We start from the raw sequence: 17,224 nt of genomic DNA, 5'->3' as shown, positions 1-17,224 counted from the left end.
GGAATCCATATTGTATCTTTTTAAATATAAATCATATCTGACAATATTTCTTCAAAAATGTGACAGTTTCATATGCTTAAAAAAGTCTCTTTTTTTCAGGAGAATTTGTGAAGTAATTAATGAGGCAGTCTGGAAACATAATATAATTTATGTTTCAAGCGCTGGAAATAATGGTCCATGCCTTTCTACAGTCGGTTGTCCAGGTGGAACTACATCAAGTGTGATAGGTTAGTTTCTGGTTTCAGAAATAGATTTAAAAACCAGCAAACAAAGAATTAATCAAATGTTAATTGTGTTTCTGCCATATACAAGATAGTGTAGACGTTAAGTGTGTGCTCAGGAACCTCAAAGTCTACTAGGGTAACCAGATTATCTAGAATTTGTTGTAATTTAAAACAGACTGGGGCCGGCACTGTAGTTTAGCAGGTAAAGCCACTGCCTGCAGTGCCGGCATCCCATTTGGGTGCTGGTTTGAGACCCCGCTGCTCCACTTTCCATCTAGCTCTCTGCTGTGGCCTGCGAGAACAGTAGAACGTGGCCCAAGCACATGGGCCCCTATACCCATGTGGGAGACCTGGAAAAAACTGCTGGCTCCTGCCTTTGGTTGGACACAGCTCCAGCCAATGCAGCCATTTGGGGAGTGAACCAGCGGATGGAGGACCTCTCTCTGTCTCTGCCTCTGCCTCTGCCTCTCTGTATGTAACTCTGCCTTTCAAATACATAAATAAATCTTTTAAAAAATGTTAAATAGACTACTGGGGCCAGTGTTGTGGTATAGAGGATTAAGCTGCTGCCTGCAATGCTGGCTTCCCATGTGAATGCCAATTCTAGTCATGGCTGCTCCACTTCCCGTCCAGCTCCCTGCAGATGCACCTGGGAAGGCAGTGGATGATGGACTTGGCCCCTGCCTCCCATGTCGGAGACCCCAGTGGAGTTCCTGGCACCTGGCTCCACCCTGGCCCAACCCTGGCTGTTGCGCCCATCAGGGAAATGAACCAGTGGATGGATGATCGCTCTCTTGCTCATTCTCTCTCTCTGTAACTCTGCCTTTCAAAAAAAGAAAATATTTAAAAAAATAAAATAAAAATTCCAGTGTAAGTGGATTAACAAAAGCATAGAGTCACATTTAGATACATTAATATTTTAATATGCATAACAACCCTGTAAGATAGTTAATTTTATGTTCAAAAGCAAAGGTCTTAGTGTGAGGTCTGATGTGAAGTTCCCTGTTCCTTATTCCTTTTTACAAGAGAGACAACTGTTAGAGATATTACACAGTGTATCAAAATGAACAGTGGATTTCGAATTGGGATCCACATTTTGTTTCCTTTTGTTAATGATGAAATCCCTCCCACAGGTGTTGGTGCTTATGTTTCTCCTGATATGATGGTTGCTGAGTATTCCTTGAGAGAGAAATTACCTGCAAATCAATATACATGGTCTTCTAGAGGCCCTAGGTAGGTGCAAGTAGTATTGCACATGTTTGGTTAACCTTTATATAGTTAGGAAAGGCAGCATTTTACATAATTTTATCAATTCTTTCTATTGCTTTTTACTTTTTTCAGTATTTTCATTTTGATTAATCTCATCTCAGGATCAGATAATTAAAGAAAATATAATTAAATTACTCTGTTGTTACATGGATGACATAACTGTTCAGAGGATAAATTCTTATGCCTCTATCCATAACCCTCTAAAGAAAACATCAGGACCTGATTATCTTTAAAAAAGTAGTGGGCCTTCTTTTATATAATTTTGATATTTGAGTTTTAGTGAAACAAAAACTGTTAACTATGATAAAGCATCATAGTTGAGCCTGCCTACCTGTGTTCACATTTTGAAGTTAGAGCCTATGTGTCATTTGAACAATTTGTATGAGATCCTTAAGCAAGCAAGTTCTGACAGACAAATGAAATTCATCTGTTTGGTTCCCTAAGCCCCTCTGTGAAGTGTATTTGTCTGATTCCAGAAACTGAGTATCTTTCTCAGAAGTTATATTAAGTCCTAATTTGTGTAATCCTTCATATGGCATCAGTGGGTACAAGGGACTTCTAGAAAGTAAGTCCTATTTTATCCCTTTACCTGTTTGGAGTTAATTTAGAAAAGGAATAGACTTTGAATTCACTTTAGTAAATGCCTTATTGCCTGTAGTGTACAAGGACAAAATGAACAGTTTATGATTTGAATTCAAAATACCATTGTAGGATGATGGAAGTTAGCGAGGTGAGAGCAATCACTTGAACTTTTCATGGAGGAAACACTATTGGAGTACTTGGCCTTGAATCATGAATAGGTTGTTGAAGATAGAAAAGGGAACACTATATGGCAAGGAGAGCATGAGCTCGAAGATAAGCAGGTCTTACTGTATCGTTTTTGGGGAAATAATTAGTCTTGTGTCCTTGAAGTATAAAGTAGATAACCAGGTAATGATGAGAGATAGGATTATAAAAATTGGTTGGGATCAGGTCAAATCTGATGTTAAATTCTGAGTTATAAGTATATATCTTCCTAGACTTCTTTAGGTAATCTTTCTTTAAAAAATAAACTTGCTTCAGTAATTTATTAGAAACTCTCCAACAGTGAAAACAACCAGGTTGTAGATCTCCACATGAATCAGAAGGATTTGTCCTGTACCAAAACCATAGACTCCACTCATCAGTCCCGTAATACCACTCAACTGGAGTGCTTGTGTGTTCTTTTCTGTCCAGTTGTTAAAAGTTTTATTAACTTTTTTTAATTATCTTCCAGAATGATTTTTAAATTTTAAGTTTTGCCGTATAATCCATAAAAAAGCAAAGTAATAGAGAATGTCTAGACCAGTCTTTCTCAATCTTATTTTCCATAGTATATTCAAGGAATCATTTTCTTTTAAATACCAAGGCATTCATGAATTATAGGGGAAGCTTAGATTAAGGCAGATGCTGGTTCACAAACCTGTTATTCAAAAAGTGAGAGAATTTGTTTTTCTGTGCAATAAAATGTTATTGCAAATATTTAATTATTAGCATATAAAATCCAAAAATTGAGTAATATTCACCAAATAGAATATATTTTGTGGTATTCTGAAAAATACCACCTCTGACTGTCAGATTTATACTTCTGTTTACTTGACTTTCTGGTGTTTCTTTTTAAAAACAGATTACCAAATAATGTCTACATAGGCAAGTTTTAAGTTTTTATTATGTTAGAATTTAGAAGAAAAATATCACTAGCTCTTTTGTTTACTGATTTCATTTCCCTTGGGTAAGTTCCCAGGAGTAGGATGGCTGGGTCATATGGTAGGTCTATGTTCAGATTTTTGAGGTATCTCCATACTATTTTCCATAGTGGCTTTACCAGTTTACATTCCCACCACATCCTCTCCAGCATTTGTTGTTTGTTGATTTCTGTATGAGGGCCACTCTAACTGGCCTGAGGTGAAACCTCATTATGGTTTTGATTTGCATTTCTCTGATGGCTAGTGATCCTGTACATTTTTCATGTGTCTGTTGGCCATTTGGATGGAAAGCATTTCTTAAACCTCATTTATAGGATACTATTCTAAACACCTAGAATTGATATATTATTTAGCTACTCTAACAGTAGAAAATTAATGAAGTGTAATAGCAAGTAGTCAGTTAAGAATTCATGGCTCTTTCTAGTTAATTTTTTCACTTATAAAATACTCAGTGATCATTGTATACGTTAGTAGACCTTTTGATGACTGTCCTTTTAGTCATTCTCTGGAGGAATAAAAGCAGTTCACTTGACTGGGGGGAGAATGATAGAGGTAGGGAATGCGGTAGTTTCTGGGGAGTTTATGTCTGCTCTTCCAGAAGCAGGGAGTAGTGGACAGTTATGTTATACTTTTATGTGGGACAGAAGACAGAGCTTGTGTCGATGGCACTGTTACCATGATCTTTCAGGGCCTCAGCTCATTAAATGAAGCCGAAGCCCTCAACAAGCATCCTACTAGACTTAAGCTGTTCTGTGTGACAGCATCAATCATGCGGTGATAATCTGAATTGAAGTGTGCTGTAAATGTAAAAGTACACCAGATTTTGAAGACTTAGTATAAGAAAGAATGTAATTCATTTTTGATCATATTTTTACATGTCCAGTTAACTAAAGTATAATATTCAAGTTAATGTCACCAGCCTTTTGTTAGCTTTAGATTTTCTAAATGTGATAGAAAATATAATCACATGTGTAGCCTGCATCATGTTTCTGTTGTGCAGCTACTTACTACATATAGAGTGTTCTTCAAGGAATCTGAGCACTTTGATTTATTTCTCTCAATATTCTTATACCTTGGCCTGTTAACACACATACACACAGAGATTTCTGCCACTTATAAATAAATATGTGTGTGGTGAGAACTGGCTGCACTGGGTATTTTTTCCCCATTAACTCCCAACAATAATATCTCTGTAATTATTTGTAATGACTATAAATTGTGTATGGTATTGTCCTATTGTTAATTTGACTGGTGATCTTTCTGAGATTGCTCATGTATATTCAACTTTTACAATCATAAACAAACTTCAATGGCTTTGTATTTAGTGCTGACGGGGCCCTCGGCGTGAGTATTAGTGCACCAGGAGGAGCCATCGCTTCTGTTCCTAACTGGACACTGAGGGGGACTCAGCTGATGAATGGGACATCCATGTCTTCCCCCAATGCATGTGGAGGCATTGCCCTGATACTCTCAGGTAAGGACATTGCCTATTGCTCTTATCTTACTCAGATGAATATTTTTGTTTTTTGAAGATCTCATGGCAAGAACATGTCACAGAATTACTAATATCCTGAGGACAAATTAAAGCTTAAGGAAGAGAGTAATGTATGTGACAGTTTTAATTTTTAGTGTTTACTTTTTATTTATTTGAAAGGCAGAGTGACACAGAGACAAAGAAAGTTCTTCCATCCACTGTTTGACTCCCCAGATGCCCACAACAGCAGAGTTGGACCAGGCTGAAGCCAGGAGCCAAAAGCTCCATCTGGGTCTCCCATGTGGGTGGTAGGGACTCAAGTACTTGAGCCTTCATCTGCTGCCTCACAGGACACACATTAGCAGGAAGCTGGATTGAAAGTAGAGTAACGGAGACTTGAACTAGGCAATGATATAGAATGCAAGCCCCAAACAGTGGCTTAACCCATTAATCAATCTACAATCCCTGCCTCTATAGTAATTTGAATGTATATTTATTCATTCAGAAAATAGGCTTGTAAATTTATTGACTTTCACCTGTTAATTACTATCAAGCAGTATTTTATCTAAATTAGTGAACAGAATAGTTTTCATTATTGTTAGGAGAGATAGACTTGGAACAAAATAAGTTGTTTATATTACGTGTTATAAGATGTTGAGAAGCAAAATAAGTAGAAAGTGAGGTGGAAATTTCTAGAGTGTCAAGTGGTATTAAATAAGGTGACATCAGGTTGACTAAAATGCAGGGTTAGGGTAGCCACGCGGCTGTGAAGCTCCTGCCTCAGAGGTGTCACTTGGTTCAAATCTTGTCTCTCTTTGCTCTTCCACATACCCCTTCCCTGACAGTTGTAGCTGTCCGCTTGCACATTGCATCTTCCCCATGTGCTCCATCTACACTGGTGCCAGAGAGCTACCAAAATAAGGCACTTACTTAAAAACCACTATTGGTGCCACATCATTTGAGTAAAAGCTCTTAGGATGGATTCTGCCATGACTGTCTAACCTCATTGCCAGTCTTGGTCAGCCTCACCACATATTTCAAGGCCTCTTGTGCCTCTCTGCCCAGAAATCCTTTCTACCATTTATTGACCTTGCAGACAAATAAGCAGTCTATAAGACCCAGCTGGGGTCGGCACTGTGACCTAGCAGGTAAAGCTGCTGCCTGCGCCACTGGCATCCCATATGGGCACCAGTTCCAATCCAGCTTCCTGCTAATGCTCCTGGGAAATCAGCGGAATATGGCCCAAGTGCTTGGGCCCTTTTCCCACATGGGAGACCCAGAAGAACCTTCTGGTTCCTGGCTTCAGACCAGCCCAGCTCTGGCCATTGTGGCCATTTGAGGAGTGAATCAGCAGATGGAAGATCTCTCTCTCTCTCTCTCTCTCTCTCTCTCTGTAATTCTGCCTTTCAAATAAATAAATAAAATTAAAAAAAAAAAAAAAAGGACCCAGAATTCTATCAGATGTTCTGATGGAGGGTTACCTGTTTGGCTTCTTGTTAAAAAGTTGGTCACTCCTCATGTTGGACCTCTGTCCTTAATGAGGTGTACCATGAGAATTAGTGGTAAAACTTGTCTTCAAACTGTACTTTATACTTTGTGTGTCTTTGTGGGTGCAAACTGTTGAAATCTCTACTTAGTATAGAGTTGGTCTTCTGTGTATAAAGTCAATAAAAACAAATCTTAGTGAAGAATGGAATGGGAGGGGAAGTAAGAGGTAGGATGGGAGTGAGGTTGGGAGAGCGAGAATGGAGGGAACCACTATATTCCTAAAAGCTGTACATATGAAATTTGTATTCATTAAATAAAAACTTTCTAAAGAAAAAAAAAAGTTGGTCACTTACTTGATTTGCTCTTAGGGCAGCATTGTGTTTCCATGTTTCTTTCTTACAATATAAGTGTTTGCATGTTTGATCAGCTCTGTAAAGGATAAGAGTGATGATTTATAGTGCTACTGTTTTATCTCTAACAACAGTCTGTAATACAAAGCTGACAAATTGTTGGATTCCATATTCATCCCATGGAAAAATAGTTCCCTGTTCTGGGACTGTATTGTAGAATCCTGGGAAGCTTTTCATAAAGTAAACCCTGCAATCCAGGTTTCAGAGATTCTTATTCAGTATGTCTGTCATTAGACTTAATGGTTGTTTTTTTTTTTTTTTCTCATTGAAGTTTCCCTGGTGTTAGAACATCCAACCACTTTGAAAACCACTGCCAATAACTGTATTGTTTGATCAGCGGTGTTTTAAAGAAAATGTCATTCAAATGCCTTTAGGAATTTTCTTCACATATTTATGTTACCTGTTCATAGACTGCATTAATGTCACTGCATGGACACAAGGGAATTTTTATTGAATGAAGTCTGTGTGTGATGCAGGCAGTTTGAGTCAGATTGTTTAGTTAAGTTAAATAAAAATATTAAGGGGCCTGTGCTGTGGTACAGCAGGATAAGCCACCTCCTGCAGTGCTTGCATCCCAAATGAGAAACCAGTTCAAGTACCGACTGCTGCACTTCAATCCAGCTCCCTACTGATATGCCTGGGAAAGCATCAGAAGATGATAACCCAAGTCACTGGGCCCTGCCACCCACCCAGAGTTCCTGGCTCTGGCTTCAACCTGGCCCAGCCCCCGTCTTTGCAGCCATCTGGGGAGTAAGCCAGCAGATGGAAGATTTTTGTTTCTGTGTCCCTTCTTCTATCTAACTCTGACTAAAATAAGTAAATAAATCTAAGTGTTAAAGCCTAAGTCATTAAAATCAGAGAGGCTGAGGCCAGTGCTGTGGTGTAGCAGATGAAGCAGTACCAGAATCCCAAATGGACACCAGTTCAAATCATAGCTGCTCCACTTCTGATCCAGCTCCCTGCTAATCCGCCTGGGAAAGCAATGGAATGGCCCAAGTGATTGGTCCTCTATACCCACATGGGAGACCCAGATGATGATCCTGGCTCCTGGCTTCAGCCTGGCCCAGTCCTGGCCATTACAGCCATTTGGGGAGTGAGCTAGCAGATGCAAGACCTCCCTCTCTGTATCTCCCTCTCTCTCTCCATAACTCCGCCTTTCAAATAAATAAATCTTGAAAAATAATCAGAATTTTTCTGTATCCCTATATATTTTATCATACTGGAATTTATTCCAGTATATATATATATATTCCAGTGTACTGGGTATGGGCAGAGGGAGTATGAAAAAGTGAGCTCTCTAATAACTTCTTATTTCCATTTTTAAATTTTAGGTCTGAAAGCTAATAATGTTGACTACACAGTTCATTCGGTTAGAAGAGCTCTAGAAAACACTGCAGTGAAGGCTGACAACATAGAAGTATTTGCCCAAGGACATGGTATTATTCAGGTATTGTTACCTGTATAAGTAACAGATTGTAAAGCACCATTAAAATAATATCTCAGCTAGTAGTGGCTACAACAGTGATTTTCTAGATTATCTAGATAATTCTAGATTATGTGGCTATAGAACTGTAAGCAAAAAGGACACAAAAATTTTATGGTTAAGACAAATTTGGTGCACCAAGCTAGAGAAATGTAATGGATATGGAGGACATATGAAAGTTGAAAAATCAAAGCAGAAAAGTAGAGCCAAAAGCTTGTCATTTGTAATGGCAGGTGCTTCAGTTCCTGAATTAGGTCACTTGAAAATATCATGTACAAGGGAAGACGCATCCAATGGCACTTGACTGGCATTTTGTCTAAAACTATACAGTTGTCCTTAAAGTATTGGGTAGTTTAAAATACGAGGGAAATATAAGTTTTTACTTCTACTTTGCTACACCTAAAACCCAATTGGTTGGTAATTTGCAACAGAATATTTTCTTGCTTCAAACATTTATACCTATTTACATCTTTTATATTCCTTTAATTAGGTTGATAAAGCCTATGACTACCTCATTCAGAACACATCATTTGCTAATAAATTAGGTTTCACTGTTACTGTTGGAAATAACCGTGGCATCTACCTCCGAGATCCTGTCCAGGTGGCTGCACCTTCAGATCATGGCGTTGGCATTGAACCTGTGTTTCCAGAGAATACAGGTAAGCAATAGGTATTCACATTTGTAGTTTGAATGAATGGTGTTTAAGAGAAAAATGCTGATTGGGCTGATATTCTGAAGTGAAAACATGACAGCTTCTTAGAGACTTAAGGGGAATTGCCAGAGCAAATAGGGATCCCACTACAATGGCAGTTGGGCTAGCCTCTTGGTTACTGATGAAAGCAATAATCGATTACTGATAAGACACCAGATTTCTTTTGTTTCCCACTTTTACTACCTGGGTAAAAGAGAGCTTTCAGTTGGAGAGGGTGAAGTAGAAGCATAAGGGCAGACTGCAGCTCAATTAAAAATACCCATTAAAGTTTCTTATTTTAAGATCATAGCAGTGTTTGATGAGATTATGAATGGATCACAAATATTCTAAAATGTAAGGAAGATTCTGACTAACAAAGCTTTGTTTTAGATGGATGTTCATGTCAAGGGTATTTTACAACCAAAGTTGCCAGATTTCCTAGACAGAAGATAGCACTTTTTAAAATGGAAGAAAATTGGAGAAATAAAAACTAATTTTTAATTTTTGGTCTTTTTAATGCCAGAAAATTCTGAAAAAATATCCCTTCAGCTCCATTTAGCTTTAACTTCAAATTCATCTTGGGTTCAGTGTCCCAGCCATTTGGAACTCATGAATCAATGTAGACACATAAACATACGTGTGGATCCCAGGGGCTTAAGAGAAGGATTACATTACACAGAGGTATTGACATATCTTCATTTTTCCTTTCTTTACTCTTTTTAAAATGTTTTAAAGTTAAAAGTAAAGGATCCCAAGTGTATTTGCAGTGTATTGCTTTTTCTTGTTCAGAAACAACATTACCTTTACACTTGATAGATTTTACAGCTCTTTCATTAAATCCGTATCCATTTGGTCAGGAACATATTTTAAGGATATCTTGCAGGGGGAGATGTTTGACAGAGCAGTTGAGACAATATCCCATGTCAGAGTGCCTAGGCTCGTCTCCTAATTCCAGCTTCCTGCTAATGAATATGCTGAGAGACAGCAGTGATGGCTCAAGTTATTGGGTGTTCCTGCCACCCCTGTGGGAGACCTGGATTGAGTTGACGGCTCCCAGATTGGGCCTGGCCCAACCCTGTCCTTGAGGGCATTTGGAGAATGAACGAGTGGACTGGAAGGTTCTTGTGTTTTTTCTCGCTCCTTTATCAAATAAATAAAAATTATTTATTGTAAATATAAAAAACAGAATATGTGTGCTTATGTGAAAATGGGAACAGAAAGAAGCATAGCAGCAAAGCCTTTTGAAATACCTTTCCCTCTGATTTGGCTTTTGTTTAATTCTGTTAAACATAGGTTACAATAAACATTTAATGCTCAGATGAAGAAAGCATCTAAGCATAGAACAGCATAATGGTGTACCTCTGATACTAGTTTAAACTGATTTACGGTTGAGAGTAATTAAAATGCATTTATTTTGTATTTACTGTCCCATTTCCTCGTTAATCTGAATTAGGGATTGTTAAACATGTATTTGAGCTTTTTGTTATTACTGATGTGACTTAGAGTCAGGAAACTGATAACAATTTGTGTTGAGGAAATTTCAGCTTTAAATTTAGATTAATGTATTCTGTGACTAGGTTATACCTTATTTTCTGCTTTTGTGAAAGTTTGCTTTATGAAAATTGAAACTTATTGTTCTTTTTTTCGAGGTATGTGGCTATGATATAGCATCCCCAAATGCAGGTCCTCTTTTCAGAGTTCCAATCACCGCAGTTATAGCAGCAAAGTAAGTGATAGGTTATTCACAGCTTACTGCTACATCTTTATTTTCAGTGTCTGTTTATGAAGTAGTGTACACATTCCAGGATTATTAGGCCAGAACCAGGTAATGACTGGCTGTTCTAACTGCAGATAACTGATGGTACCTAGTATCTGCCCTGTTGCTCCCACCAGGATTTCTGATCCCTTCTGTGTGCCTTCATCTTACCCAATCCCTCTGAAAGTTTGACACTATTTCTTCATTCTCCACCATCCTTTTTCATTCCTCTTGTGTCTGGGATTACTGTCTCCTTCTGGTTCTTGTACTTTCTAGTCACCTGTGTATCCAGACTCTTCATTTTCCATTTAGTTCACCCTGGAACCGTAATACTTCCTGACTAAAAATACATAGTGGTACCACAAAAGACCAAGTTCCTTAAAACAAAAATGATCCCATACAACTGTAGCCCCAGCCAATGCTTCTTGACATTGTGTATGCCCTGTCACAGATTGTAACCAACTCATTAATTCTGACACCAAATTTTCTAAGGATTTGTGCAGTTGGGTCCTTTGCTGGTCCAAGTGAAGGAGTCTCTTCTTTTTGCTTCATGGCACTTTTTACATGCCCCTGGAAAGACTTGTTCCAGTATGGTGTAATTTCTTATTTAATTTCTGCATTCCTTGAAGGCACAAGGGCTATATCTTAACACCTACTCTTATGAGTCCGACTATATAGTATGTGCAAGACAAAATAAATTGTTCAGTAGATGAAGGGGAAGATTTGGATTAAGAGAGTCTGTGAAAGTTCTAAATTCACAGTTTCTATTAAGTTACTGGGGTAAATACTAAGTAACAGATCTCAGCCCCTGAGAAAAATGGAGTGAATTTGAGGATATTGCATTTAAAAAGTTTAATGCACATGGAAAAATTGCATAGCAGTAGATACCTAGCCATTTATTCTCCTGAAGTCCAATAGGAATCTAGACAAGGTGATCGGATAAGACCTTAAGGAGTCAGCTGATGCCCTCGCCTTCAGGACGCTTGCCTGTGCTCCCTTTGAGTGAACCAAGTATTCTGTTTTCCCCTGATATTTCTTGCTACTCAAAGCACAGGTGTGATCTTCAAAAAGTCCATGGAAATGTGTATTGCAAAAAACTATGCCTGGATTTCAAGATTTTTACAACAAAATAAACATCTTTTAATTTTTTTCAATGAACATTATGAGTACCCTCATATTAAATTAAATGTGTCATGCTGCTTTTTCCTCCCTACTAGATTGTATAAGGTAAAGGATCATGTATTATTCTTTGTTATATTTCTAGCTCCTAAGAACAGTGCCGTATATTTAATAGACAATGATCCAGTATTTGTCATGGTAAAAATAATTTCTTTCTAGAATATACTTGGTGCTTCCAAAGCAAATAGTTTTACAATTGACCTTTGTATTTATTTCTTATAAAATTATGTTGATAGTACTTTATCTTTCTTCTTTATTGTTTAATAACATTCGAGTTTGAAGCCCACAAGAGGACTTACTTAAAAACCAATCTTATAACTATGTATAAGACAGTGTCAGTGTCCCATAACATCATTTTTCATTTTACTATCAAGGAATCACTGTGTAGTAGTCCAGAATCTAGTAATTAACAAAATTTGTAAATGTTGAATTCCTTTAACAAAAAGACTTAGAGCACAGGAAAGAACAGGAACTTGCACACAGTTTTTTTAAGTAGTATATGCATAATTTATAGATTAGAAAATGGATAAGTAGGAAGAATCATCTATACTTCACTATCCAGAGATTATCTCTATTAACATATTGCAAAAATGACATATAATGCATACACTGCTTTGTAACTAGCTTATAAATCTCTGTGTTTATTTCTGATGAGCTGTTCTTTTACATTTGTTCAGCAAAGAGTACCAGGGGGCTTAGTACAAATATAAAAATGTTTTTATGAAAATGTCACAATTAATAATTTTATTTTCAGAGTAAATGAATCATCACATTATGATGTAGCCTTTACAGATGTGCATTTTAAACCTGGTCAAATTCGAAGGCATTTTATTGAGGTTCCTGAAGGTGCAACATGGGCTGGTAAGTACAAGTAAAGTCTGTCTTGACACTTGCTTTATTTGCATTTGTTTCTCTAGTTATGACTCTGTAAAGTATATGTATATACTTTTTTTTCTCCTGTATTTGGCACCCTAGATTTGCTATTAGGTTCAAACTTTATTTTTAAGATCTACCTATTTGTATTGACTCACTCACTACTCAGTTTAAACATGTAGCAGTTGCTTAAACCTCAAGATGTTGATTTTTTATGATTTTAGAAATAGGTTTTTTTTTGTTGTTTTTTTGTTTTTTTGACAGGCAGAGTAGACAGTGAGAGAGACAGACAGAGAGAAAGGTCTTCCTTTTCCATTGGTTCACCCTCCAATGGCTGCTGTGGCCGGCATACTGCGCTGATCCGAAGCCAGGAGCCAGGTGCTTCTCCTGGTCTCCCATGTGGGTGCAGGGCCCAAGGACTTGGGCCATCCTCCTCTGCACTCCCGGGCCATAGCAGAGAGCTGGCCTGGAAGAGGGGCAACTGGGACAGAATCCGGCGCCCCGACCGGGACTAGAACCCGGTGTGCTGGCGCCGCAAGCGGAGGATTACCCTATTGAGCTGCGGCGCCGGCCTAGAAATAGTTTCAATCTATGTAAATTGAAAGTGTAAAAAATTTCCCTTTAGTGTCTTTGAAATTTTGAGAGTAATTGATTGCCTAAAACAATTCTACTGAGTTATGTGTTACAGTATTATGAGAGTAATTATATCATGGTTTCATGCAGGGCTTATGAGTGTAGTATATTTTCCTTCACAGGTTATATGTCTTAAACAGTTGTACAGTTCAGAAGCCAGTACATGGAGGGGAGGAATGTAAACTATCATATCTAATTTACGTTGATGAAAAGAAGTGAATGTAGGCTGGCAAGAATTCACCCAATTTAAATTAACAGCCAACATTACAGAGTACTTCTTGGATTGGCCTTCTGCTGGACACCTTAAAGAGTATTTCATCCTTTTGGAATCATAACCAATTTGATACCATTACTAATTATGGCTTACGTTTGACGTAGGATTATAATGTTGTAAAAACAGATTTCTTTTTTTGTTTTTCCCAAAGAAACCTTTTATTTAAGAACAAATTTCATAAGTACAACTTTAGGGAAAATAGTGATTGTTCCCACAAATTCCATAAGTACAACTTGAGGAATATAGTGATTCTTTCTACCTGCCCTCCCACCCCTACTTCCCCCCTACCTCCTCCTCCCTCTCCCAATCCCAGTCCCATTCTCCATTAAGATTCATTTTCAATTAACTTTATAGGCAAGAGACCAAATCTGTACTAAGTAAAGATTTCAACAATTTGCATACACACACATAAAACCATTTGAGAACAAGTTTTACAGTTAATTCTCATAATACAACTCATTGAGAACAGAGGTCCTGCATGGGAAGTAAGTGCACAGTGATTCCTGTTGTTAATTATTAATACTGTTATTTATGTAAGACATCTATGATCACCTGTGGCTCTTGAAATGAGCTGCTAAGGTTATGGAAGCCTATTAAATCCACAATCTCCATCAGTATTTAGACAAAGCCATAAGCGAAGTGGAAGTTCTCTCCTCCTTCAGAGAAAAGTACATCCTTCTGTGATGGTCACTTCTTTCCACTGGGATCTCTCTCACAGAGACCCTTCATGTAGGACATTGTTTTGCCACAGTGTCTTGGCTTTCCTTGCCTAAAATGCTCTCATGGGCTTTTCAGCCAGACCAGAATGCCTTAAGGGCTGATTTAAAGTTATTTAAAGCAATTTTCATTCCATGAGTCTGCTATTTGGACTGCTTCCCATGTTGGAACATTCTCTCCTTTTTAATTCTATTATTGTTACCAGACACTTGATCTTATTTATATGATCCTTTTAACACTTAATCCTATCTGTATGATCACTTTAACACTTAACATGCCATTTTTACCACGTACCTTAATGGGATTTGTGGTGCCATGGCAAGTTTTTAAACTGTACCCTTAGAACTAAGTCCATAGGAGTGTATGCAGAACTATACAGCTTTACAGTTACAAACTTCCTCCTTCCTCCTCCCTCTCTTATTCCCACTCTTTTTTTTTTTTTTTTTTTTTTTTTTGACAGAGTGGACAGTGAGAGAGAGAGACACAGAGAGAAAGGTCTTCCTTTTGCCGTTGGTTCACCCTCCAATGGCTGCCGCGGCTGGCACGCTGCGGCCGGCGCACCGCGCTGATCCGATGGCAGGATCCAGGTGCTTCTCCTGGTCTCCCATGGGGTGCAGGGCCCAAGCACTTGGGCCATCCTCCACTGCACTCCCGGGCCATAGCAGAGAGCTGGCCTGGAAGAGGGGCAACCGGGACAGAATCCGGCGCCCTGACCGGGACTAGAACCCGGTGTGCCGGCACCACTAGGTGGAGGATTAACCTAGTGAGCCGTGGCGCCGGCCTCCCACTCTTATTTTTTACTGGGATTTATTTTCAATTGATTTTATATACATATGATTAACTCTGTGTTAAGAGGTCAACAAGTAGTATGAAGAATAAAAAAAAGCCTGTTCCTTGAAAGTAAAGACAAGGATTATATTCAAGTCCTTGCTTCTCAGTGTCAGTTTCACTTCTACAGATTTCCTTTTGGTGCTCTATTAGTTATCACAGATCAGAAAGAATATGTGGCATTTTCCCCTTTGAGACTAGCTTATTTCACAAAGTATTATGTTTTCCAGATTCATCAATTTTGTTGCAATTAACCAGATTTCATTTTTTTACTGCTGTGTAGTATTCCATAGTGTACATATTCCATAATCTCTTTATCCAGTCTTCAGTTGATGAGAATTTAGGTTGATTCCATGTCTTAGTTATTCTGAATTGAGCTGCATTAAACATGGGAGTGCAGATCTTTTATTTGCTGATTTCATTTCCCTTGGGTAAATTCCCAGGAGTGGGATGGCTGAGTCATATGGGAGGTTTATATTCAGGTTTCTGAGGTATCTCCATACTGTCCTTCCATAGTAGTTATACCAATTTACATTTCCTCAACCAGTGGATTAGGGTACCTTTTCCCCACTTCATATCCAGCATTTGTTATTTGTTGATTTCTGTATAAAAGCCATACTAACTGGGGTGAGGTGAAACCTCTTTGTGGATTTAATGTCCGCTTACCTGATGGTGAGGTGAAACCTCTTTGTGGATTTAATGTCCGCTTACCTGATGGCAAGAGATCCTGAACATTTTTTCATTCGTCTGTTGCCCATTTCTTCACTGGATTGTTTGTTTTGTCATCGAATTTCTGATATCTATATATTCTGATTTTTAAGCCTTTATCAGTTTATAGTTTACAAATAATTTCTCCCATTCTGTCAGATGCTTCTTCACTTTCTTGAGTGTTTCTTTTGCAGTATGGAAGCTTCTCAATTTGATGTAATCCTATTTGTTAATTTTGGCTTTGATTGCCTTTGCCTCTGGGGTCTTTTCCAAGAACTCTTTGTCTGTGTCAGTGTCTTACAGGATTTCCCCAATATTCTCTACTAATTTGATGGTATCAGATTGTAGATTTAGGTCTTTAATCCATTTTAAATGGATTTTGATGTAAGGTATAAGGTGTAAGGTAGGAGTCCTGCTTCATACTTCTGCATGTGGAAACCCATTTTTCCCAGCACCATTTTTTTTTAACTTTTATTTAATGAATATAAATTTCCAAAGTACAGCTTATGGATTACAATGGCTTCCCCCCCATAACGTCCCTCCCACCCGCAATCCTCCCCTTTCCTACTCCCTCTCCCCTTCCATTCACATCAAGATTCATTTTCGATTCTCTTTATATACAGAAGATCAGTTTAGCATACATTAAGTAAAGATTTCAACAGTTTGCTCCCATACAGAAACATAAAGTGAAAAATACTGTTTGAGTACTAGTTATAGCATTAAATCTCAATGTACAGCACACTAAGGACAGAGATCCTACATGAGGAGAAAGTGCACAGTGACTCCTGTTGTTGACTTTACAAATTGACACTCTTGTTTATGGCCTCAGTAATCACCCTAGGCTCTTGTCATGAGCTGCCAAGGCTATGGAAGCCCCCTGAGTTCACTGACTCTGATCATATTTAGACAAGGCCATGGTCAAAGTGGAAGTTCTCTCCTCCCTTCAGAGAAAGGTACCTCCTTCTTTGATGACCCATTCTTTCCACTGGGATCTCACTCGCAGAGATCTTTCATTTAGGTTTTTTTTTTTTTTTTTTTTTTTTGCCAGAGTGTCTTGGCTTTCCATGCCTGAAATACTCTCATGGGCTTTTCAGCCAGATCCGCATGCCTTTAGGGCTGATTCTGAGGCCAGAGTGCTGTTTAGGACATCTGCCATTCTATGGGTCCAGCACCATTTGTTAAAGATACTGTCCTTGCTCCAGAGATTGGTTTTAGCTCCTTGGTCAAATATAAGTTGATTATAGATGCTTGGATTCATTTCTGGCATTTCCATTCTGTTCCATTGGTCTATCCTTTTTTGTACCAGTACCACACTGTTTTGATTATAACTGCCTTGTAGTATGTCTTGAAGTCTAGTATTGTGATACCTCCAGCTTTGTTTTTGTCCTATAACATTGCTTTATCTATTTCAGGTCTCCTTTGTTTCCAAATGAATTAGCATTTTTTCTAGATCTGAGAAGAGTGTCTTTGGTATTTTGATTGCTATCGCATT

General features: G+C 38.2%; 1 protein-coding gene across 4 annotated transcripts in view; it reads left to right on the top strand.

Annotated features, from left to right (window-relative positions):
- The window catches only part of TPP2 (tripeptidyl peptidase 2), an 89,288-nt gene that overhangs the window by 35,311 nt on the left and 36,753 nt on the right, over window positions 1-17,224 (top strand). For all 4 annotated transcript variants that reach the window (XR_011378715.2, XR_011378714.2, XM_002713016.6 and 1 more), the window contains exons 9-16: window positions 100-227; window positions 1,358-1,457; window positions 4,543-4,691; window positions 7,921-8,036; window positions 8,563-8,731; window positions 9,288-9,445; window positions 10,414-10,490; window positions 12,454-12,560. Coding sequence is in view for 2 of the 4 variants with exons in the window: in XM_002713016.6 (XP_002713062.1) it covers window positions 100-227; window positions 1,358-1,457; window positions 4,543-4,691; window positions 7,921-8,036; window positions 8,563-8,731; window positions 9,288-9,445; window positions 10,414-10,490; window positions 12,454-12,560 (1,004 nt within the window). In the remaining 2 variants the exon portion in view is untranslated. The remainder of the gene's footprint in view (window positions 1-99; window positions 228-1,357; window positions 1,458-4,542; window positions 4,692-7,920; window positions 8,037-8,562; window positions 8,732-9,287; window positions 9,446-10,413; window positions 10,491-12,453; window positions 12,561-17,224) is intronic.

Source organism: Oryctolagus cuniculus, chromosome 9 (assembly GCF_051225735.1).
Source record: "Oryctolagus cuniculus isolate XC-2025 breed Fujian yellow rabbit chromosome 9, ASM5122573v1, whole genome shotgun sequence".
NCBI lineage: Eukaryota > Metazoa > Chordata > Mammalia > Lagomorpha > Leporidae > Oryctolagus > Oryctolagus cuniculus.
The sequence above is the reverse complement of the archived record's forward strand: the minus strand, read 5'-3'. Positions and strand labels throughout refer to the sequence as shown.